The sequence below is a fragment of the Triturus cristatus genome, chromosome 1_2 (genome assembly GCF_964204655.1).
Source record: "Triturus cristatus chromosome 1_2, aTriCri1.1, whole genome shotgun sequence".
Lineage (NCBI taxonomy): Eukaryota > Metazoa > Chordata > Amphibia > Caudata > Salamandridae > Triturus > Triturus cristatus.
In genome coordinates, this window is record NC_140580.1 from 101,839,941 (window position 1) to 101,866,215 (window position 26,275).

General features: G+C 44.9%; 1 protein-coding gene across 2 annotated transcripts in view; it reads left to right on the forward strand.

Annotated features, from left to right (window-relative positions):
• Nucleotides 1-26,275, forward strand: part of EIF3A (eukaryotic translation initiation factor 3 subunit A) — a 735,236-nt gene that overhangs the window by 107,276 nt on the left and 601,685 nt on the right. For both annotated transcript variants that reach the window (XM_085602967.1, XM_085602977.1), the window contains exons 6-8: nt 9,444-9,652; nt 12,602-12,773; nt 13,152-13,256. In XM_085602967.1, coding sequence (XP_085459093.1) covers nt 9,444-9,652; nt 12,602-12,773; nt 13,152-13,256 — 486 coding nt within the window. The remainder of the gene's footprint in view (nt 1-9,443; nt 9,653-12,601; nt 12,774-13,151; nt 13,257-26,275) is intronic.

Below are 26,275 nucleotides of genomic sequence, written 5' to 3' on the forward strand. Positions count from 1 at the left end.
CGGTTTCCCTTCCACGGTACCCGACTCCGCCGCAAGGGACCCCGAAGCCACGACGACCACGGTCGCCTGGACCAGCGAGACCGGCGGACAGGCCTAAGCCGAAGAGGTCGCGCTCCCGCTCTCACAGGAGGCGACGATCGCGGAGCCGAGGGCGATCCTCGTCAGACTCTAGACGACGCCGCAGAAGGTATAGGTCCAGGTCGCGCTCCTCGGACAGGGACCTTTCCCCGACGCTGTCGGACTCCCCGGGGACTAGGGTGTCGCCGGTGGACGACTTGGTCTCGTTCCAGGAGGTGCTGTTACGAGGGGCTGCGAAGCTGAATATCACGGTGACGGTTCCAACACCCACGACGTCCGTGATATTTGAGACGCTTCATAAAAGACACTTGTCTCGCCCCCTTCTGCCTCTCGTGCCTGGACTGGTGGAACCAGCTTTGGAACTGTTCCTCACTCCCGCAACAGCGAAGGCCGCTCCGTCCAGGCTCATGAAGAAATATAGGGCCCCGGAGTCGGATCCGTCATTCTTGAGAGGGGACCCGAAACCGGATTCGGTTATCGTGACGGCGGCGAGAAAACAACATGCGACCGCCCCGGCCTCCACGGTGCCACCGGACAAGGAAAGCCGCTGGCTGGACTCTGCGGGCAGGAAGGTGTGTGGTACCGCTGCCACCACGATGAAGGCGGCGAGTGCAGGGGCGTTGTTGGGCCGTTACGACTGGGCCCTGTGGGAATCCCTGCAGCAATATGCGGACCTCCTGCCACGAGACAAGAAGGAGGACTTCTTGGAGACGGTGCGCGAAGGCATGCTGGTTTCTAACCAAACGATCAGCGCAGCAGCGGATATATCGCTATTGGCCGCCCACGCCTACTGTCATGGCGTCCACCAGCGGCGGCATTCCTGGTTGCGCCTGACGTCCCTTAAGCCGGAGGCGCAGCAGAGAGTGGCCAACTTGCCCTTCTCGGGGGAGACCCTGTTCGGGAAGCATGCGGACGATGAAATGGCCCGCATGAAGGCTGAAGCGGAAACCCTGACGGCCGTCGGGTTAGAGAAGGCCGAGAAAAAGAAACGACCGTTCCAGAGGAGGTTCGGGTCGTCGGGCCGAGGGCGTGGGCAGGGCTCGGGACAGCAGCAGCCACAACAGCAGCAGTTCCGCAAGCCCTTCCAGAAGCGCCAGAGGGGCAGAGGTGGCCAGCAGGCTACTACCACAAACAAGGGCCCGGCCGGGTCTCTGCCCTGAGCTGTTACTTCCCCCTCAACCGTTACCCACTCCAGTGGGGGGAAGCATTCGATTTTTTCCGGCAGAGTGGAGAAAAATTACTCAGGACAAGTGGGTGCTGAATATTGTTTGCAATGGATACAGTCTTCGGTTCATCAGCCCGCCTCCAGCGATTCCGCCGGTCAGCTCTCGCTTCCAGCTGAGGGAGCTCCAGGCGGAGGCAGACATCTTGTTGAGAAAAAAGGCGGTAGAAGAAGTACCTTTGTCTCAAAGGGGAAGAGGTCTGTACTCTCGGTTCTTCCTCGTTCGCAAGAAGGACAAGAACGAGTTCAGGCCCATTCTGGATTTGCGACAAGCAAACAAGTGGATTCGCAGAGAAAAGTTTCGCATGCTATCGTTGCACCAGATTTACCCTCAGCTGCAACGGGGAGACTGGCTCTGTGCCATAGATCTACAGGATGCGTACTTCCATGTGCCCATAGCACAGAAGCACAGGAAGTTCCTGCGATTCCAAGTCGGCGCCAATCACTATCAATACACAGTACTGCCATTCGGGCTAAAGTCTGCTCCCAGGACTTTTTCGAAGTGCATGGCGGTGGTGGCGGCACACCTGCGGAGGAGCAAGGTGTTTGTCTACCCGTATCTGGACGATTGGCTGATCAAGGCGTCATCCTTCGAGGAAGCGCAAGAACACTTCCGTTGGACGTGCGAGCTCTTGAACAAGCTGGGGTTACACGTCAACATGTCCAAATCGGTCCCATCTCCGGTACAGTGCATACAGTACCTGGGGGCCTCCATAGATACGCGGTCAGCAAGCGTGTCTCCTTCGGAGGAGAGACGGTTATCACTCCTTCGGAAGGCTCAGGACCTCAGGACTGCTCCATCGACGACTGTGAGGAAGGTGTCGTCTCTGCTGGGATCGATGGCCTCCTGTATCTTCCTCACTCCGCACGCACGTCTACAGATGCGACCACTGCAGGAGTGCTTGGAGGATCAGTGGGATCAGAAGACAGGCTCTTGGGACGACAAGATCAGACTGTCTCTACATGCTCGTCAGTCTCTGAAGTGGTGGTGTTCGGCGGAAAACCTCCTCAAGGGGGTTCCCTTCCACAAGGACATTCCCACGACGAATGTGGTGACGGATGCTTCTCTCCAGGGCTGGGGTGCGCATTCCGGGGACCTGCAGATTCAGGGGAAGTGGTCTCCTTTGGAATCGACGTACCACATCAATTTCCTGGAACTCAGAGCTGTCTTCCTGGCACTGAAGGCTTTCCTCCCGTCCTTCCAGACCAACTCGCTGCTGATACAGACGGACAATACAACCACGATGTATTACCTCAACAAGCAGGGGGGGTCGAGATCGCGCACTCTGTCGCAGGAGGCGCAGGCGATCTGGCGCTGGCTGCTGGCCCGAGGATTGACGATCACGGCCACACATCTGCCAGGGGTGCAGAATGCTCAGGCAGACGCCTTGAGCAGGCTGATTCAGGAAAACCACGAATGGGTCATAAACGACGAAGTACTAGGAGAAGTCTTCGCAAGGTGGGGGACTCCAGACGTAGATCTGTTCGCCACCGCCGAAAACAGCAAATGCCGAGACTTCGCATCCAGGTACTACCAGCGGGGGACGCTGGGGAATGCGCTATGGATCGATTGGTCGAACAGCTTTCTGTACGCTTTTCCACCCATTCCCCTGATTCCGGCGGTGCTCATCAAGCTGTCCCAGTCCAGGGCGCGGATGATCCTGATCGCCCCGGAGTGGCCCAGGCAGTGGTGGTTCACGGACCTTCTTCACCGGTCTCTCCTTCCTCACATGCGGTTGCCGTGCAGGCCGGACCTTCTCACGAAGTTCGGGGGGCGGATGGTGCACCCCAACCTCTCGTCTTTGAGTTTGGCGGCATGGCTCCTGAAATAGTGCAATACGGTCATCTGAATCTGCCAGACGATTGTATGGACATTCTGAAGGAGTCTAAGCGACCTTCCACTAGGACATCCTATGCTTACAAGTGGAAGAGGTTCTGTATCTGGTGTAAGTCCAAGAACTTTGATCCGACAACATGTAAGGAAGATGTCATCCTTCCATACCTTTTGCATCTGGCGCAGTCTGGCCTTAATTTCCATTCCATTAAGGTTCATCTGGCTGCTCTGACTGCTTACAGGAAGTGCCCTTCACAGACGTCCTTCTTTCAGATTCCTGTGGTCAAGGATTTTTTGGAAGGCTTGAAGAAGGTGTTCCCTCCTGTCAGACTTCCTTCGCCTTCTTGGGACTTGAATGTGGTGCTGTCCAGACTGATGAGAGAGCCTTTTGAACCTATTCACAAGGCTTCATTGCAGCACCTATCCTGGAAGGCGGCGTTCCTAGTGGCCATTACATCGGCCCGCAGGGTGAGTGAACTTCAGGCATTATGTTGTCAAGAACCTTATACTGTGTTTCATGCTGCTAAGGTTGTGATGCGTACTCACCCTAAGTTCCTTCCTAAGGTTATCTCTGACTTTCATGTCAATCAGACCATAACTTTACCTACGTTCTTTCAGAATCCCTCTTCACCAGCGGAAAGGGCTCTCCATTCCCTGGATGTCCGTAGGGTGTTGAAATTTTATCTGGATAAGACCAAGGATATTCGTAGGTCTGACCAATTGTTTGTTAATTATGGCTCAGTCAGGACTGGTCTTGCGACCTCTAAGCAGTCCATCTCTCGGTGGATTGTGTCCTGCATACAGTTGTGTTATCAAAAGGCTAATAAGACCTTAGGGGGTAAACCTAAGGCTCATTCCACCAGGGGCAAAGCTGCCACGACGGCTTTGCTGCGTAATGTTCCGATTGCGGAAATCTGTAAGGCGGCCACTTGGAAGTCGGTCCATACCTTTGCTGCGCATTACTGTCTGGACTCGGATGCCAGGGCAGATGCTCAGGTTGGGCAGGCTTCGCTGCGAAATTTGTTCGCACAGTAGTGGTTGTGTCTTATGTGTTCTCCACCGCTTTTGTTGTGTGGGGATGGGCTTGCCATTCTATTCACTAGATTATGACTATACACAGAGATCCCCTACTACAGAAGGAGTAGTTTCTTTTCTGTAACTCCAGTTCTGTAGTAGGGGTATCTCTGTTATAGTCATAAGCGCCCGCCCTCCTCCCCGGTGGAGAGATACTTATTCATATGGAGAATGCTACAGGTCTGGCGTGCTACGCCTTCAAAAAGAACTGAAAGTAAATGGGACCTGCTGGGCATTCTGGGATACTGGGGAAAGTTCTGGAAAACTGGAAAGTTTTCTTAAAGGCACAGTATCCTGTTCCAAGCCACATAATGGCAGCCTATGGGGCTTGTCTGTCCACTCCTTCCTCTCTATCATTCCAGTGGCTTTTGCTGGTAGAGGCAGGGTTTTTTCCTATGGGGAGAAAAACTGGACAGGCAGTGCTGTTTGTGGATTTTGGTGGAATTCTAGTTGAAGTACTGGACAGTGTAGCCTGTGGGTATAGGCTGCATTATCTGTCTTTAAATTAAATTCTCTCTTAAAGGTGTATGCAGGTCTGCATGATTTGTCACCTTTTAGAGATTATTTTTTTATTGCTCCGGGGTCCGCGCACATGGGCGGGACTATTCACTAGATTATGACTATAACAGAGATACCCCTACTACAGAACTGGAGTTACAGAAAAGAAACTACTCCTTCTCACAAATTCAAGAAATGGCACAGGGCAATCCCCACAGGTTCGAGAGAAGAAGGGACCTGCTCTCCATGCAAAACGGAGAGGTCCTACATCCGGAACCAGAGAGCCTCAACCTGGCGGCATGGCTCCTGAGGACCTAGAGTTCGCTCACCTTAAATTGCCTCCTAGCACTATGCGGGTGCTGCGGGAGGCAAGGAAACCAACTACACGAAAATGCTACAGCGCAAAATGGAAGAGATTTACTGTGTGGTGCAGGAAGAAGGGCCTGCAAAACAGAATGACATGAGACTCAACCGTACTGAGGTACCTCACACACCTTCTAAAGAGTAACCTCTGCTCGAGCTCACTAAGGGTACACCTAGCGGCGATCGTTGCCTACACCAGAGGTGAGAAGGGTTGAAGTTTCTTCACTTCGCAGGTTGTGAGGAGATTCATGGAAGGAGCCAAAAGAATTGCCCCTCCTAAACGGTTGCCGTCTCCGGCATGGAACCTCAACGTGGTACTGACGGAGCTCATGAAGGCACAGTTTGAACCTATTCACAAGGCCACGCTGCAAATGTTGACTATGAAAACGGCCTTTCTGGTGGCCATAACCTCACTACGCAGGGTGAGCGAGCTTCAAGCGCTAACGCTACAGGAACCCTACATTCAGATTCACAAGGACAGGATAGTCCTGAGAACAGACCCACACTTCATGCCCAAGGTGGTGTCGGCGTTCCACATGAACCAGAGTATCCAGATACCGAGTTTCTTCCAAAACCCGACTTCAAACGCAGAAAGGGCCCTGCACACCCTCGACGCTAGAAGAGCGGTGATGCACTACATTGAGAGAACGAAGGAAGCAGGAAATCAAAGCAGTTGTTTGTGTCCTTTGCTACTAGCTTCATGGGTAGACCAGTGACTAAGGGCACCATCGCTAGATGTATTGCACTCACTATTCAATTCTGCCACAAACAGGCTGGACAGGAGCTAGCAGAGGGAGCTCAGGCTCACTCCACAAGGAAGAAGGGGGCCACCGTTGCCTTCCTGGCGAACACGCCCATTCAGGACATATGTCTAGCGGCAACTTGGGCATCTGTGCACACGTTCACAAAACACTACTGCGTGGACATTCAGATGAACAAGGAAGCACAGGTCGGACAGAAGGTGCTTCAACACATTTTCAACGACCAACGCTCATCTACCACCCAGCCACCACAAAATTAGGAAAACCGCTACAAAGTCTATGCACAGCATAGTGAATCCAGAAAGATTCACGCTGCAAAACGAATAGTTTCTTACCTGTCGGTGTAGTTTTGCAGCTTGAAGATCTTTCTGGATTCACTAGCGAACCCACCCACCTCCGCCAGGAAGATGAGGCTGGAGGAAGAGGGGGTAAAATGGAGGAAATCAGAAGGAATGAAAACGTACAGAAAAATGAACAATAAGGATTTATCAATCGCCTAGGGTTAAAAAAAAAAAAAAAAAAAAAAAAAGAGAGGAAAAAAAGACCCCGAAGATGGCGCCCCAAAGGTGGGACTTCCGCAGGAAGCACGACGACGTCACGGGAGGTGCACCAAATGGTGGGTCGTCGCCGCCCACCTGGGCTACAAAAAAAAAAAAAACAAAGAAAAGACTACGAATCTGGACCCAACCACAAAATCGCGGAATAATGCACAGCATAGTGAATCCAGAAAGATCTTCAAGCTGCAAAACTACACCGACAGGTAAGAAACTATTCGTTAGGGGGTATCCTTGAAAGAAGAAGGCAGATCCAGCCTAACTACAAGAAGAAAAGGACGAAGAGCCTTGCAGAGCTAAGAGGACTACGCCCACTGACTTGGTCTCAGCCCTACGGGCCTGTCTCCCCTTGAACATGCTCCTGCGAAATCCTGGCATATCCAGCAGCCTTCAACCTCACAAACCCCGGAGGACCTGCCTGCCTTCACTTCCCAGACAGTTTCTCCAGAGAACACCGGACATGTTTAAACTGCAGCTTCTGGTGCCAGCCAGAGACCGCGAATCCAGCCCACTCTGCGCCCGCTGAATCCGGCCTGAGCTCGAGTAGAACCACCACATTAAGAAAATACGATGTCACATGGCACCCCTGCACCCGACGCCCCCGGCCTTGTGTGCCCAAACCAAAGGTGCCTAACCAACCCCCGACATCCCAACTTACCCCTCGAACTGGTGGTCGCACCAAGAAGATCTTCGTCCCCGAGCATGCGGTGTTTTTGTCCCGGAGGTTCTCCATTCGAAACAGGGCACCCGACCTCAAAATGGCTCCCTGCACCCGGCCGCCCTAGTGCTGCTGAGGGTGCCCCTTTGGTGCTAACTTGGACCCCAACTTGCCCTGAGCTTAACCCTAGGAGCTTTGCTCCCACAACCCAGTGCTTGCCAGCAGCCACCAACCGGGGGCCCCCTATCCCCCATTGGATAACATTGGGCCTCAACACTCTGCACCCGGCTGCCCTAGTGCTGCTGAGGGTGCAACAGTGCATCACTGACCCTGGGAGACCCATGAGTCTAACCCCAGAACCTTAACACCCACAGCCGATTACTTAACTGAGAACCTTTAACCTGTTTTCCCTCCATAGGATAACATTAACACTTTTTGTCTAAAACGTTTCCAAGTGTGGAGTTTTGAAAACTGAAAATATTCTTTAAAAATCAAACGAATAACCAAAACGTAATTACTTACCTGGTTCTAGGAAATGTCCCAGTGCTGAATCTAGGTATCCAAAAGACACACAATTAATGGACGGAATGCAGAACAAATCAAAACCTTCACCTCCAGTCAAGATATCTGGGTTAAATCCATCATTCTTTTGCTCACCATGCCACCCCAGTTTAGACCTGGCCATATGCAAATCAGTCTCTGTACTGGGGTGAATGTATGACCTTGTTCTGCATTCTGTTCATCAATTGTTCTTTTTGCATTTGTCACCCCGAGTGGTACGGGCATGCCCAGACGTGGGTCCTGTGCTCTCCATGTCCCTGGACTCAAGCTATCCTGGCTGATGAGGGCTGAAAGCCCGAAACCGGTCCAAGGATGCTTGTTTCCAGCCCTGGGAGGTCCTGGCCTGGTAGTTCGGGCTGGACTGTTTCCATTGGGGCGCAGTGTCAAGACTGATTTGCATATGGCTGGGTCTAAACTGGAATGGCATGGTGAGCAAAAAAATGATGGATTTAGGCCCAGAACTCTGTACTGGGTTGAATATGACATTGTTCTGCATTCTGTCCATCAATTGTTCTTTTTGAATCTAGGTATCCAGCACGGAGTTAGAAAAGTAAAGTAAAAAGTAACTTAACTTCCAATGTACTGTATTTGCTAAGTGTTGCATACTACTGCTCCCCTGTAAATCAACCAAAGTACACTTTCTATTGCATTTTCAAACGGTTCTATATCCAGTAACTTATTACTGAAAAGTATTTAATGCTTACCTGTACCAGGCTTGCTTGGTTCTAAAAATACAAACAGTATATTTTTTTTATACAAACACAATTGGCCTAGAGTTCAATTCTCGAGTGTGTGAATTCATTTGCTGACTAAGTGTGTACATCAAATGCTTAACACTGTCCTCTGATACTGCCTTACTGCTTGACCAAGCTACCACTATTAGAGAGTAAGGGTATATCTAACTATAACCTCTGCCTACCTTTGGGGACTCTTGGACTCTATACACACCTTAACTCACTTTGGTGCAGTATATATAGAGCCAGTTTCTTACAGGGAGCTGCTAACATGCAGCTCCCTCACTGTCAAAGTAATTGTACTCTGCTTTGAGCAAGCAAGAGCAAAATGCTCCTGCTTGCTGAAAGTGGAGCACAGTTTACTATGGCTTGGTGGGGTTTGATATAGGGTTCCTTTTTTGTTTTGCATAATAAACAGGAATGTCTAAAAATCACCAGTGAGGTCCAGCTCATGATCCCTGATCATAGTGAATATTTCGAGCTATGCGTTATTTTCAGTAGTTGAACAGCTAATGTTCATTCCCATTTCAACAACAAAATAAAGTAAAGGTGCAGATACTGGTTAATGAAGTTTACATTTGAAGTGATGTGCATTTATTCTGCTTAAGACGATAAAATAGTTCAGAAACGAATTGCTTTTGTGACATAACTCTCTGGGCAACTCTTTAAGAAGCTGTATACTTAAGAGCTCCGAAATGGTTGCAGTGATTTTGGTGAAGAATTTGTGCAGCTGTCGGAGAGGAACCATTGTGGGAGATTAATGTGAAGAACATGTTGGAGATAGTTATTCATTGTGCCACAAAATTTACTGTTGTAATAAGCAGAGAGTACGTAGTGATTTTTCAAGCGAATGTATCTCAGTCTGATAATTGCCAAAGCAGTACTTGCTTTTGAGCAGAAAAAGATAGTCTGGGCTGCCAAATGCCAGAATTTACCAAAAAAAACGAAATATTTTTTCCTCTTGAGTGTAATGACTTATGGGGGAGCATTGTACCAAAAACGTGTTTCATAAGATGTGTTTTCCTGTGTGTGCAAAAATCCAAGGTATGCGCTGTCTTGTGTATTAGCTCCTGAGTAGCTCATTTAATTTTGTGGTTTGCTTTCAGGAAGCTTTCAAGGCGGTGGAAGACATTCATGGGCTTTTCTCCTTGTCTAAAAAACCCCCAAAGCCCCAGCTGATGGCAAATTACTATAACAAAGTTTCAACTGTCTTTTGGAAATCTGGTAACGCACTTTTTCATGCCTCCACGCTTCACCGACTCTATCATCTCTCCAGGGAAATGAGGAAAAATCTAACACCGGAAGAAACGCAGAAGTAGGTACCCACAGCAAAACAACTGTTTTCCAGTTGGTTTAAATACCTGCGTTTTTCCAGTATTCTGTAATTGGGTGGTGATTGTTTCTTAACATCTGTTATTTGAGTGAGCTTTGCTTCACCTTATGTGGCAATCCTGTCCAGTTATATGTCCGGTTAAAAGGACGTTTTAATTGAAATCCCCCCCTAAAGCAATGTTCAGTGTTTCGGTTTTTGAACAACCTATTTTGCAAATAATTTTGAAGCCAGAGTCAAAATGTGTCAAACTTGAGAAGGTGCCCAAGAGATGTAGGACAATAGATGTTTATTTCTGCCTTTATTTTTTGACTTCCATACCTAGCTGGGAATTAGGCCTATGTCGTATGTGACCCCTTCAGCCAATGGCACTTTGTATGCTGGGATTTGTAAACCTGTACTTGCAAAGTTAAAATCAAAATTACAAAGTTACAAAAATAGTATTAATATTGAGGACTGAATCGGAGCCTGGTTGGCTAAGGACGGTCTGTGTTGCAAAGGACATGAGACCGATTGCAGGAATGGATATATTTATAACATTTTGAACACTGCAGTTACTTTCAGTTCTCAAAGCATACTAAAATACATGATAGCTGAAATTCTGTTATAGATCTCGTTTTAAAAATGTTCTCGGTCTGATCTTTTGTCAATATTGAGGTGGTGTGGTTGGTTCGGGGGTGTTTATGGGACCCTGTGACATCTACTTCGGGCCAGTATGTGAATGACAAAAGATGTTACTGACTTCCCATTACAGAGTGGCTCACAGTCACTTTGTTTCTTTCACTGAAGCACATGACTGGTGAGCAATAGGCTCGTCTCCACCTCATCCAGTCAGAGTAAATGCTTCTCTTGTCCCTTTTTTTTTTTCTTCTCTTTACCTCTTTTTACATAACCTCACACCACCCTGATTGAAGTTGATTGCTTTAGAGGAACAAAAACGAGATTCTCTCAAGTAGTTATTTAAGAAGCACACATTCCTTTCATCATTCCAAGTGGTAGTTTAGCGGTGACATGATTGTGTTTTCCAGAAACCTAATCTCTGGAAAGCCCTAATTTGGCAGAATATTTTCAGAATGCCTATTTTACTGGACCACTTATTTTCACTCTTCGCTTTAGCTATCATAGGCCCAGTTCATGTATGGTTTTTCAGTTTTAAGTTTCAATTAGGTGAACTAATATTTTGGTTTACAGTAGTAAATTCAAATTTCTGGATCATCAAATCAGGTAAATAGGATTTAATCCAAGGATATTTCTGTCTATGTGGGGGCATTTCCCTGTGAGCAGTCGGTTCTCAGGAATGGGTTTGTGGTTGTTTTAGAGATTGTTGTCTTGCAGAAGTTACACATACCTGCATGCTGGTACTCAAGTGGTTTTGAAGTAGCTTTCCACATTAGAAATTATCACATTCTTGCATCCTTTTTTAGTGTGGGAATGAGAGGGGAATACCCCAAATAAATTCTCAGGTTGTGTGGCAGGGGTGTATATCCTGAATAGTATGGTAAAGCCTATACCAGATTTCTAGGAAACCCAGATTTAAGTAAAATGTACATGAACTGATTATAAATTAAGTTCCTTTACCACAGCCAATGGTTAACTTGAAAATCCTGAATGAATTGCGCTGACCTGGAACTACACTACTAGCTACACTTAGTGTGGGGTAAGAGGTTTCCCTTTGGAGAAACCAAATTTTAAGTTCAAAGGCAATTTAGAGTGACATTTCCACATGCTGAAATGTATATTGCCATATATTCAAACCGTATCCCTGGATTTCTTTGTGAATTCAGGAAAGTGAGAAATAATCTCACAAAGTCAATGTAAGACTTTTTATGTAATATTCCCTGCCAACTTCTTTTGAAAATTGATTTTGTCTTTAACCTGTTTGTAAAGTGCATTTGAATATTGGATGTTAATGTGAGCCATATTTTACTAGGTAACTTATTGGAAGTGAGTAGCTGTAGGGTTAAATGTAATTCTTTTTGGATTCGAGGCAATTAATGGTATATAAAATATCCCAAAATCAAATCCCATTTGTTGACAATGTACTGTGCTTAATCTGAGTACTCATTTGCAGGCATTTTTCCACAATTTGTCTGTTTTGCCCAGGATGTTTAGTATATTATAATTTTGAATGAAAATAAATTGCTATATTAGATTTCATAAGGTCATGACTTTCCTCGATTCTGCACCTAGAAGTTGGTGGGCAAGGGGCTCAGGGTTGTGTTGGACTTATCTGTAAACTTGAAATGGGGCCTTCTTGACGTAATGCTGCCAGTGTGGATTGACAGTGTGGTGTGTAAGAATTTTCATACTCCGAAATGCATATATACAGGTTTATGGTCTGTACCTTTACCATTTTCAGATTTATGATAAAGAATCTCGGGCTGTGAGATATAACCATCCCCATATAGCTGAATGGATTTTCTTAGGCTTTCATTTCTTTGTTTATAAAAGTACTGGCTGCTGGAACACTTTCTGCTGTTATTGCCTGCACCTTGTGCTTTGCAATGTGAACTATATTGCGCTCTCCACCTTCTGGGTAACATTCCTCTTCTGTATAATTAACTGCATAGCTGACAGCTTCCTAAAACAAACGCATAGTCAGCAGCGCACGCCAGTGTCTCTATAAAAGTGAGAACAAAGATCTTTCTAACATGCTAGATAAGAACAAGGGATAATAGCGGCATGGTTTTGTGTGTAGACGCTTGTCAGTTATCTTTTGCCAATAGTACGATTGCTGCATGCCATATTTTAGGTGACGTTTGCTCACAATTTTATAAAATGAATTTTTAGTTGTATCTGAAAAGGTAGAATTTGTATTTTAATTTGCAGAAAATTAAAATAAGCATTTAAAATTTGACATGGTACCAGGGTAGAAAACGTTCACACCATGTTTATCTGGGCTTGCAACACTAATACTTTGAATCTCCATTTTAGGATGTCCACCAGAGTGCTTCTGGCCACCCTCTCCATCCCCATAACCCCTGAGCGCACAGACATTGCACGCCTGTTGGACATGGATGGTATCATAATGGAGAAGCAGAGGCGGCTAGCTACCTTACTGGGTCTGCAAGCACCTCCCACACGTATTAGCCTAATGAGCGATATGGTAAGAGGCTGCAGTCTTCACCAGCAAGAAAAAATATGAGGTTGTTCTTCATTTTTATAGTGTTGGAATGGGAGTCATCCACCCACTACTTTAAACTCTTGTATCGCTTCCATTCTGGGAATTATTTATATATATTTTTTATTTTCCTTCTTGATTGTGTTAAAAAAAAAAAAAAAAAACAATATGAAGTGTTGCAAAAAAAAAAAAGTTCTTTTATTTGCATCCCTGTTTCATGTGGTTTGGGGATACATCCTTAAGGTTTGAATATCAGTGTACTCTTCCACTATATACGCTTTTGCATGCAACAGACACCATCTCTCCATCTTCTGGGCATTTTAGATGCTACTGTGCTCATGTAATCTCTTGGTCTTGATTCAGGTCCGGTTTAATGTGCTGCAGCATGTTATTCCAGAGGTAAAAGAGCTGTACAACTGGCTAGAGGTGGATTTCCATCCGTTGAAGCTGTGTGGTGGTGTCACAAAGGTAGGTGTTTTACTTTCCTGTTTTGTACCTTGATGTCCGTCATTTTCATTCATAGAAAAACTATATGTCAAATCGGGAGGTTCCCATGAACCTATATTTTCACACAAGGGTGATTGAGATCACTCAACAGCACATGGCTCCTGATGTTCTTTCAGTCATCACATATTCCAGCATCACAAGTCTGCTGTTTCCATTTTCAAACAAAAACGTGCTTAGTCTATTTGGGCTTCCTGCAAATGTTTACCATTTCTCATCTCTTTGACAGTATAGCGTTTCGAATTGTGGAAGCTTGGTGCTCTGTACTTAGTGATAGTCCTGTGGTGTATACTGGCCGATAGTATAGTGAACTGTTTTAGACTTTCAAGGGAACACATTAAGAGAAGAACAAAAGCGTACTTTTCCATCATGGGATGTTATTTGCAAACATTTAAATTTTTTGCCTATGTAAGTGTGCACTAGACCCCTCCTTCACCCCACACGTCATTCTACCTATTTCACATGTCCTTGTTTATTATTTATCCTGACCATGTTACCACTAGCATTGTTTATGAACCTTCTATCCATAATTCTTTATTGTATCCTTTTCTAATGGCTTAATTGCATTGTTTATGTAAAATATTAAAAATAATTATAAAATAAAAATATAAGTGTGCACTGGAGAATTCTTTGAAATCAATAGATTTATTTTGGGTTCTTGACTATGTGACACCAGTATGATTAAGTGAGTGTCTGTTTCAGGGCCTTTTCCCATGCTTCCAATTGATGTCTTTAAGTTGGTAAAATAAGGTGAAAAAACGTAATGTTGTCCCAGGTGTCATAGAAAATCTGTAATCATAAGCATATTGTTATTTTTCTCAATACAACCTTGAGTTTGGTAGCTGTGCTGCATGCTCTTTCTTTATCCCAAAACATTATAGAACAAAAAAAGCAGCTTTAGTTTCATAATACTGTTGTAGGTGACATAGATGATACTGAGAGCCATTGGATTATACAATGAGGAGTCCTCCAATGACCTGCATGGGACTGAAGCGGCCCCGGGACAGCAGTTTGTGGTATTCAGTAACAAAGACACACCATCGTATATTTGAAGGCAACAAATTGATCTAAGGTCATTTTAGTGTTCCTTAAAAGGTGCTTTGTCCTTAGGTGCAGTTTTGACATTGCTTCAGGTTGCAAAGATGTCTGCGCTGGACCTCTGTGAATGCAAGATGAGACATGGATCTTAAGAGTTGAATTCTTGTTAGTTGAGAAAACTACAAAAAACAATAGTCCTTCAATGCCAATACAGAAGACATCGGCAATGGTTAATATATAGGAATTCACTCTACTTTGAAAGCCTTTCAAGGAAAAAGCGATGCTCTCATGTTATGAAAGCAAAAGTCATCAGAAGTCGAAGTCCTAAGAGCGACCGCGTTAAAAAAAAAAAAAAAATCAAAGATGACAATGCACTTGAGCAGAAAAAAAGTCATTTGATAAGGCATCAAGTTCCCTACAAGATACCCCCAAAACAAGTGAATCGGTTTAGTGATGACGCAGATCCAAATGGGAGTCAGGAGAGAGAGAGGGGTAAATATTCCCACATTTCACTGTGGACAAGAGCATGAGGAGATATCTATGATCCAAATTGTTCTCTGGGTCTAGATCGCACTCCTATTTAACTTAAGGAAGAAACTGTCAAGTAAGACCTGCATGCATGTTGTGGTGGAGAGACCTAACCACTCAGAGGTAGAATAATGCACAGAATGTGAAGCTTGAAGTGGCTTGAGCTTAATCTGTTACAGGGAAGTATCTTGTTTTTGTCTGTGATGGCAGTTTTGCAGCATGAGTCCTTCTGGATTTAAAAATGTTGGGCATTATTCAGTCCACTAGTAGTTGGGTCCAGAGTGGTTTTGGATTATTGTTTAAAAAAATAATATAAATATATATTCCTTCAAAGCAAATTCTCCAAACTTCCTTTGCGGCGAAAAGAGAGAGACTGACTCAAACGGCTGAGGCAGGAAAATGTTTATTGTTCTTTGCCTCTGCGATGCGAGCACAATGTGCCCTTGATCACTCCAGAAAACTAGCGTCCGCCATTGTTTTTATGTTTGCTAACTGTCCAGCCCATTCGTGAGTCACATGACAACTTGTATAAACATAGAAGAAATATTCCTAATTATAACAGCATAAATGCTTGATATTAAAGTGACAATGCAAAATAATCAATAAATAAAAATGTAATATATTACATGTTATATTATCATTGTGGAACGAATGGCAAACCCAAATACATAAATAAATCCATTAAAAATAGATAAATTATTAAATATGTATAAAATCATTGTGCATAACATCTCTATCTGCAAATTTGCAAAAATATGGGTCTCTGGCATTACAGAAACATTGTGTTTGAGTTTGTTAAAGCCAAATATCCATTGCTATATCAAAGTATGTCCCTTTGCTAATCCACTTAAGAACATGAATATAAATAAATACGAAAAAATATTTGTCTGCATAAATGCATTTAGGTAAATTGTCAACTAGCTTGCAACTCAAACCTTGGTCGAGTTGTTGTTTGCACAAAATGTCTGTATAAAGTCTCATATGTAAGCATGTGGTAAAGTGCTTAGTGCTCCAAAAATATCTTAATAAATTGTGTTTATAAATATTATAAACAAGCATTTGCAATGCAATAGGTCTCAAACTTTGTAACAGTTTGAGCTATTGTCATTGTAAATGACAATGCCTTTCATGTATGTGTTTTGTCAACCTGTAAGCGGTCCGTAAACACGCAGTTTGTACTAATAGCTGGCAGTAAAAGAGGCGCAGTTACTTCCAGCCTTGCATCTCGTAAGCAGCGACTATAAGTACAAAGTGTGTTTATGCACCGCTTGCAGGTTTTCAAAACCCATAAATAAAACAGCAAGTTTATCAATTCTGTCTTGAAACGATCATAGAATTAAATAGTGCTAATGGATGGTGCGATAGATTTCCAATCCCTGTGTGCACTTCCTGAGAAAAACAATATAACTGTCTTTCACTTCTTAAATTCTGGAACCTCCAGATTGAGGTTGCCTTTGCTAAGGAGAATGTTTGCATACTCAAGATGGTGATTTGGCTAATTTTATGCATGGTATATGGCTGGTTTCATAATCGGAGCGTTATGCATAATAGTGATCAGTTTGAAATGGCTCCCTACTGTTGCACTGAACATCTTCAGAGATATCAGAAGAGGTCAGATGAGGCATATGTAACTGGTTACCTAACTGGATAGAAGCTCATGGGCAGCATTTTGTTTCTCTCAGTAGATGTGTAATGATGGCTGAGTGTCAGTTGTGGAAGATCCATGCCCGTGGAATATGAAGCACCAGTGGTAACGATTAAAAACAAAGTTTGATGGCACAAGTTGACTATCTTGGCAATAAGGATGCCAATAGGTGGCAAAGATGTATTTAAGGATAACAGGATTTTAGTGATCTCCAAGTCTTTGAAGGTGAACACTCACTGGATGCTGTGCTGTTTGAATATGCTGTAGAAGGAGTGGGTTAAGTGATGTTGGTTGCAAAAGTATTTTGTTTACTAAGAAATGCAAACTTCATATAGTTAATTGATGCACTTTTCTGCAGCATATATCCGGACCTAGAAAAGAGCTGCCACTGCTCAGAATCCCATGGTTTTACAAATTTACGGGTTTATCACGAACCTTCTCTAGTCAGTCAGCAGTTGTAAATTGATTCAGTCTCTCAAGAGCTGCTGAGAGGGGGTGGGGTCAATTGCTTGAGTCCATTAGAGACGTTCATCTCCATTAAGTGTTTGCATTTTATCGTACCACAAAGAGCAAGATTGGTGAAGAAAATTCTGCCTATGTGCACGTGACAGGGTGCCCCCTAAGATCCAATAATCTGGTTTGGCTGTGCCACTGCCAAATTTAAAACCAGGCTAAACACAAGGTTCTCTCTGCTATTCCCAAACTTTGGAATTTCATTCCCTTGGACAGGCTACAAGTGTTAGTCTAACGTTCCTTCAATATGACAGACTGCTCCCACGTATACGAATACACAGTGCTGTGTTTTGGTCATCTTCCTTAGTGTGTCTGACGCTTACCTGTAAACTAGTCTATGGTGCTTAACGCATCAAAGTAATAAAATACACTGCTCGATCTCAAAAGTATTAGATATTGGCAGAGTTATATAACCTGTATACAGTGGTACCAAGACAGCCATAGAATACTGCACGCCGTTGAAACCAGCAGTATATTAAAGCAAGCTACTTATTACTCATGAAATATTCTTTCACGTATGTACACCAATTAACAAGATCACTTTCATTGCGGTCTTCCTTCTCTCTCTCGCTTCTTTTTAAAGCAGAACTGTCCTGAGACACCACCTCCTTTCATTTTGTTTTGTTCCTTCTTTATCAGGTTTCCTCCTATTTCTTGATCTTCTCTCCTCATACCCCGTCTAACATTTTTCTAACCTATATTTTCTCATTCCGTTCAGTTCCATCATCCACTCATCGTGCCGCCTTCAACAAGTTCATCATCGCTTCGCCACTTTCTCTGATGTTAATTTGTTTATTCTATCCTAAATATTCATCATGTAAATCTTTTCTCCTGCTATCTCCTTACCTCTCTTCACAATCAATGCCTTTATCTTTCCTCAATGGGCCACACTTTCTCCTTCCCTCCTCTCTCCATCCCTCCCTGTTTACCCGCTCCCCATCCTTTATCCCTCCGTTTCACCTCTGTTGCCCTGTACCTCTTTCTTCCTCTTTCCATCCTTTACCCCGGTGCGCCTCACCTCTCAGTGCCGGCTGCTCGAAGGTTTACCACTCTCTTCCCGGCTTGCTTCTCCAGGCTGCCCCAGCTCTGGTGCCTATGCTCTCGCTCTGCGCCCGAAATTCTGTCCCGGAAGCTCCTCTGCAGTGCGCGCAACCAGTCTGACCGGAAACAGCAGCACAGTCACTTAAGTTCCTGTCCTGAACAAAGGTTCCGTCCTGCTATAGAATGACCTTCTTAGGTTGCCCCTCAAATCGAACATCGATTAACCCTCGATGCTGTTGTGCTCCATTTTATTAATTCTATACGCCTCGGTGCTGACTAGGTTCACCACACCGGCAAAATGGGCATAAAAAGCGGCATTAGCCTGCCCCCACTCCCCTAGAGTGCTGACATCAGAGAGCCTGCAAGGTTTCTAGCTCCATGCCTCTGTACCGAGTCCTGGCTACGTTTTACATAGCATTCTGGGATTTATAGTCTCGTATATGCCAATGTCCTACCAAACAAAACAACAAGCGCGGCCCCTTCTGAAGTAAATGAGGATCTCTTGATTGAAACACATGGCCCCATAAAGATAAGAAACCTTTCGCGACGGGAGGAAGTCAGACGAGCCCGTCCAAGTTGGCCGTCCGAAAAATGGAAAAAGTCTACGTCACGCAGTGCTCTTTCCCAATGGCTGGCCACTGTTTAGCATAAACTGTGACGCCGGCCAATGGGAAAGAGGGCGAGGCTTGAAGCCCTTTACAGAATTCCCTCTAAATCATTCAGTCTCGCCACTGAGACTAAGCATGTGCACAGCCCACGCAGCCGAGACCTAAAAAAACCTTGGACTTGCAAAAACCTAACCTAGAATGAAAAATGTCCTAGCTAACGTAACGAAAAATTTCAATTCTATTAAGGACTCGCCATCTGTCTTGTCGACCAGAAAAATGTTGCTAAAAAATCCCTGGGCGTGCTGGGTCGTAAGGGAGATGGCGCCCATCCGGAGAAGAGAAGAAACCTCTTTGTCCACTAGGAGGGCATCCTGCACATAGAACTGGATAGGGCGAGGAGGGGATTTTTGCGCGGGTGTTCCTTCGAACTCTATGTGAAAACCCCTCACAGTTGGCAGAACCCATGCATCTTGTGTGATGGTCAACCAAACCTGAAAGCACCTTGCCAACCACCCTCCTATGTCTTGTGGGGAAGAAGGGATAACTCTCACCTGGGCTAGAGGCTGCAGCTCCTCCACGGTATCCTCTCCCTTTACCCCTCTTTCCTCGTGTGGGGTAAAAGTTCCCGAACATGGACTGGTCCTGGTATTGTCCGGAGCCTCTCTGGTTGGTTTGGCGTTGCTGACGAGCGGCCCCTTCCTCGGCCGGCCCTGCGAAAAACACGGGGGAACACCTTTTTAATTGTAGACTGCGCTCGGTCTAGCGAGGTGAAGGTGTTAACAAATTTACTGAGCTCCTTCACAAAAGGCTCGCCAAAAAGACCACCCTGGGCGCGATAGCGCCCGCTTCAGAATCCGCCAGGTCCCCTAACTTTGGGTTAATCTTAATAAGAGACCGGCAGCGCTCTGTGGAGAGAGCACAATTAGCATTACCCATGAAGATCACAACTCGTTGTGCCCAGCCTGATAGGGTCTCGGGGGAAATGATAGAGCCTGACTCCTTTGCCTCTTCCGCCATATCCAGTATCTTTGTAATCGGGCCTAGGGCGTCCAGGAGTTTATCCTGGCAGGCCCTCCAGGATCTGTCTATCTCCTTTTTGGGGTCCCTTAATACATTTCTGGAGAAAAGTGCCCATCTGCGGGTCAATTTCAGGTGGCAAAGCTACTTTACCTTCCAGGCAGGGGTGGGGGCACACTGCCCGCAAACAATTGCGAGCTTCCTTCTCGAGGGGGCGTCGGATATGGGCAGCCACATAAGTAGCCACCTTATCGGCTGGGGTCCACTCAGAGGACCGCGGGTGCACTAGATCATTGGGATCCAACATGTCTGCGGTGCTCGGGGGATCCTGGGATGTCCCAGGAAGCTGACTGGTCGGAGAAACAGGCGCTGGTGTAGAGGGAACCGCCGGCCGAGTAGCCATGAAGGCCTGCCTAAGGCGGTCAAATGCATCCCCATCCACACCCGCCTCACGGGAAGGTTTAGGTGGAGGGGAGCTGAGAGGGTCTTGAGACGAGAAGTGGTTCGAGTCTGGGGGTGAGGGGGCAATCTGCTGTGAAAGTTTGGAAAAGGCCTCCTCTATTTGGCGTGACAGCCTATCCTCTAAGGGGGAAATGGCCTGGTCAACCGCCCTATAAATAGAGGTATCAACTGCCTCATAAAAGGCGTCACCCCAGGGCATGTCAGTGAGGGGGTCTTCCTCCTCCTAATAATCATCCTGTTAATCCCTGACTCCGAAGACCGACTATAGTCGTAAAATGAAACAAAGTGGATTCCCACTGAGCCTGCAAACAGAGGCCTCCACAGGCTGGGTGGCAGCCTAAATATTCTCAAGAGTGCGGGGAAACCGCAAAATAAACGGGTTCAAGCCCAAGGACAAAATGCTGGCAAAGAACAATCAAACAAGCCCCTTTTTAACGGGGCCAACTGGTCTGGGTAAAGTCCCTTTACATGCACCCCCAAAAGTACTTGACCTCGCAAGGCGTTAAACAGCGCAAGCTGCACATACAGGCTCTGCCTTTAACAGGATATATTGGGACAAGGCACAGAGTGTGAGGCACAAAAGAAGCAGCAAGGCAATATCGTTTTCCCGCCGCGCTACAACCGTCTAGGTGTCTCCCTCAGACCAGGGCTCCAAAACAACGCGGGCGCGACGTTTGAAACTCTCTGAAGAGAGATCAAATGACATGCCGTGCCCGCACTGCCTCCCGCACCCTGTAGCGGCGGGAGGACCGGAGCCATCGCCATTAATGAGCCGCGTAGGGACGGAGAAACCGTGCCCGCGGCTTACAGGGTAGCCCACACGCTGCGGGAGATTGCAGATAAAGAGAATTCTTTTCCGGCGCAATTAGAAACACACCAGGAAACAAAGCAGTGCGCGCGAACACAAAAGCTGGCGCATAAACGAAACTCGAACCATTCAGGAATAATCAAAAAAACGGCGCGAAGCAGCGCTTGCTAAAGCGTAATCAAATTTACCACATCAAAGCACTAAAACAGGAAAATAAGCCTGAATGGTACTGATCTTGCTGCGTAGCAGCGAAGAAAGAGGAGGAGAGGACACTGTTGAAGGACTATGTTGGGCTGCCTGAGCCCTGATTGGACACTGGATTTATGTGCTGTGATTGGTTGTTACCATGTTTGCTTGTTTTGACTTCATGTTCCCTTTGTTCCATGGGAAATGTAGTTTTCTGTTATATCTTCGCTGCTATGCATTAAAGTGAAGAAGGCATAATCCTCGCCTCCAGTCCTGACATAGAATTCTATTAAAACACGATACTGTGAAAGTAATATTGGCTAAAATGGGAATTTGCTCTAGACAATATTAAAAAGTGTCTAACAAAACTATAAAATACACATTTACAAGAAATCCCAAAATATTCACACTCGTATATACATGTGCATCAGATGCATAAACCCTCTGTATCTCACAATTAGTCTGCAAATATCAGAACCTTAAAACAACATCATGACTCAAGCAGCAAAAAGAACAGCCTAGTTCATAATACCCATAAATAATTGTACATATCTTCGGTAGTGTTCAAACCATTTGGTGCCTTCCTGTCTAATTCCAAAATGATACGTGTCTCTAATTTTCTTAGCAGTTTTTCTCTGTTGCCGCCCCTTCTTAGTGGAGCAACCGCATTGATCACGTAATAAGAAAGACACTTCAGTTTATGTGCGGCTTTGAAATGTCTAGCGACCGGGTATGCATTATCGTTATTAACGATCGCCCTGAGATGCTGCAAAATTCTGACATGCACCTGTAGACTCATGCTCCCCACGTAACGCAAGCCACAGGTGCATGCCAGAACATATACAGCATACTCAGTTCTGCAGCAATAGCTACCTTTGATGGCCACACTCCTATCCGAGAATGGAGTACTGTAATGAGTGTTGTTGATGCTGAACTTGCAAGCTCGGAAAGAAGAACATTTATGGAAGCCTAGCCTTGGTTTAAGCCATGTGTTGACTATGCTCAATTCTGGGCTCATTTTCACTAGTTGGCTCCTCATTGATCTCTGTTTTCTGTATGTTATTACCGGTAACTCGGGAAGTCTGCTGCCTAGCACCCCATCAGCTAGTACTATAGGCAATTTTTTCTGATAATCGACTTAATTTTCCTTCCTTGTCTACTGTAAGTCGTAATGAGGCGGGAACTATCTTCCTCATTTGGGTTGCCCCCCCATCTCATCCTTGGAGAGTAATAAAGACTCTCTTGGCCTCTCTTGTGCTTTTCTCACTGCCTTGGTGAGGACTGGTTCACTGTAGCGCCTCTGTCTTAATAGCATTTCTTGTGTGCATCTGTCAAACTCTTGAGATGTACTACAGATGCGTTTGAGTATGAGTAGCTCGCCATATGGTATACTGTCTATGAGGTGTTTAGGGTGTCCGCTACTGGCATGCAGTATGCTATTACCGGCTGTGGCTTTTCTAAATATGATGTTTCTAATCTGTGGTTATTAACTGCAATTTGTACATCTAAAAAGTCAATTCTGTTACTACTTATTTTCGATGTAAAGATGAGGTTGCTGTAATTATCGTTCAAAGATCTCTCAAACCCTTGCGCGCCTTCCTCATCCCCATCTCATACAATGAAAACATTTATATAACGTAGCCGGTGATGTGCATGATGCACATTTCGCACTTTTGTCAGGACCTGTTCCTCCCACCAGCCTACATGTAAACAAGCATAGCTGGGGGTGAAACAGGATCCACACTCCTTGTTTGTTTTAGGGTCTCTTTTCCAAACATGAAAAAATTGTTATTCAGACACCAAGAAATTAAATCACATAACATTTTGTTGTACCCATAATAGTCGCATGGACTCTTTTCTTAAAAAAAAAAAAAAAAAAAAACTGGACAGCATTGAGTCCGGTTTCATGGTTAATGCTTGTATAAAGCGACTCAATGTAAAGTGTTATTAAAATCAAGCCTTCTTCCCATTTTATGTTGTTCAATTTGTTCAAGAAGTCTCCTGTATCTTTGACATAACTTGGTACGTTCTTGACAAAATCCTGTAAATAGTAGTCCACATATTGTGAAACGTGTTAGCTGACACTATAGCAGAAATAATGGGTCTGCCTGGTGTTGAGAGACCATTTTGTGCACTTTGGGGATTAGGTACATGATAGGAATGACTGAACATTCAATATGTAGAAAGGTGAATTCTGTTGCTGAAATCAATCCCTCTCATTTATATTGAAAGTTGTTTTTTCAAACCCTCATTGGCCTTTTTATATTCATTCAAATTTGATCTCTTGTAGCATTCCTTGTTGTTCAATTGTGTCATGGCTTCCAGGATGTAATCTATTTTTAGGCTATAAGACAATATTGCCTCCCTTGTCTGATTTATTGATTATTATTTCTTAGTTGTCACCCAGTTTTTTATAAGTTTCACATATTGCACTTCATTGTAACTTTTTTTATGACTGTTATTCTTATTGGTTGTACGATTTGGTTGTTTCAAATCCTCTGTCACGCAATGTCTATGGCGTCTTTCGGCATGATAGGAATGTAGGGGCTCTTTTGTTTAAATGGACTTTCTCCTGCTCCCTTCTGTGGAATGTCAATTCTTTGTAGACGATTGAGTACTAACTTCAACTATATCATTTAGCTGTTGCGAGGCATTCGTGGATGTGCCCAGATCATGAAGGGTTAAGAGTCTCTGCATCCGATGCTAGGAGTGTAGGTGGTTTGCCAGTATTGATGTTATCCTCGGGGGCTTTGATTGTAAAGAACTTTTAAGTTTTAATTTCCTTATAAAACAGAATGTCAGTCCTGGTACCCACATAGTTGAACGTGCTCTCTGGACAATTAAGTCCTAAAGAAAGAAGCTGTTCCTCCGCTTGCATGAGGGTGATATTGGACAGATTAGTGATAGTAAGATCATTTAGCGCTGCTTCCTGTACCATTTTTGCTTTTTCTTTAGTTGCGGTTTTTTGTTGTTGCTTTTTTCGCCTTGCTCTCCTCCTTGCATTTCTCTTTTTTCTGTTTGATTGATTTTTTAGTGGAAGACAGACAGACTCTCCGTCCGAGGAATCGAAACAATCTCTTCACCCAAACTTAACACAATTTTAGGGTTGATCCCTTCACAATTGCTGTATTCTAAGCCCGATGTGCTAGTCAGTGATTCCGTATCTGCTTCGGTTTCTAATGCTTGCAATGTGTGGCTTTGTTGTTGTGTTGCGTTAATACATCTATTTCATCTTTTATCCTCAAATTTTAGCTTCTTTGCATGTTCAAACTTCTGTGAAAAGGTGTATATTTACCCCTGCTCGTAGTCCCCTTGATAGCGGGCAAACTTATGCGCTTTGCGGAATTTTATTCTATCTTCATGTTTATGCAATCTCTCACCTATTTAGTTATAAAATCTTTCTGTTCTGAATTGTCAAGTTCTTCATTTATTTTGTTGATTTTTGATACTTTAAGATTTTTACGAAATTTATGAACGCCATCAAGTTGCTCTCCCTCATTCTTTAAGCATGGCTGGGTTGGGCTCATCAAAACTTGGCGCCAAAAGGATCCTGAGCCCCCGAGGGACTCTTCCCACCTCTTCGTATTTGGTGAGCGATTTGTGCATTTGGTGATTTCATTTTTAATTTTCTTTTCAAGTGTCTTTAATAACTGTTTGACATCTTGATTAATATTGCTGTGATTGCCCTGTGAGCCTTCTGTGCTCGTACTTGCTTTAGGCCGATTGCTAAATAATTCTTCTGCTGCAGCTTCCCGTTCTTTTACTATATTGGCTGACATTTTCTCAGAGCGGGTAAGAATGTATACTGGAGTCAGCGTCCGCCATTCTCCCCCTAAGCCGTCACCACCCCTCCTATGTGCAGCACTCTTTCACTCGCCTTCAACGGGTCCTCCGACCCTGTTGTCCTCGATCTCCGTCTGGCTTCTGCAAATATACAGCTGCTGTCGGGGGCTACCGCAAAATACTCCTCTCCGGAATCCTGTAACTGTGGTTGTAGGCGGTAGCCAACTTGTGGGGAGGGGGTTCCGCCACCAGAGACAACCAGCTTCCATGAATTACTTCTTCAAAGCAAACTCTCCAAACTTCCTTCGTGGCGAAAAGAGAGAGACGAACCCAAACGGCTGAGGCAGGAAAATGTTTATTGTTCTTTCCCTCTGCGACGCGTTTCGAGCACACTGTGCCCTTGATCACACCAGAAAACTAGCGTCCGCCATTGTTTTTCTTTGCTAAGTGTCCAACCCATTAGTGAGTCACATGACCACTTGCATAAACATAGAAGAAATATTTCGTACACAGGCATGCAAATATCAACCTTGTGAAACCATGCTAAAAATAGCAAGACTAGTTCCTAATTATATATATATATATATATATATATATATATATATATATATATATATATATATATATTTGTCATCCATCAACTGTTTACTGCTATGTTTCTCATATCCTGACGTCCGACTTAATCCTCGGTTCCAAAGTATGGTTCTCTATTTTTTCTTCATAGAAGAGCAATACTTGAAGGACGCAGAGGAAAGCCTTCAACTGAAAACCTCTGGTATCTTTAACTACAGAAACCACAAGGTGGTCTGAGTGGACTGGAGAATGTCAGTTGAGGCATGGAGCATACACATTTCAGGTTCTGCCCTAACTGCCACCACCACAAATTAGTACAAAAAGGACAACCTTAAGGTGTGTAACCTGTGCCTACTAAAGGACCAGTAAAGGAGGACTACAATGCCTGCACTGAATTCCAGATGAAGAGACTCGGCTTGAAAAAATTAGAGCTGTATGCACTGTCATGGCATTGAAGTACTCTCTGAGGAAGGAAACAGAGGCCTACACTGACCACACCAGATGACCTAGAGATCTGAAAGAGACACGTTAGTGATAGATTCCTTACCTCAGAATTACCCCCAGGCGTCGGACTGGATCCGGAAAGTTTTCGTCACCAGTACCCCTGCGCATCGGAAGTTGGCGTCGTGCGGCTCCGCCTCCGTCGTAGGCGTCGTGATTTCCCGGAGGACGTTACGGCAGCTACTTAGACGCAGCCCCTGCGCGCTGACGTCAGTTTTTTCTTTTTCCGTGCCAGCAAGCGCAGATCCGGAGAGAGCGGTACCCCCAGTCAATTTTTGAC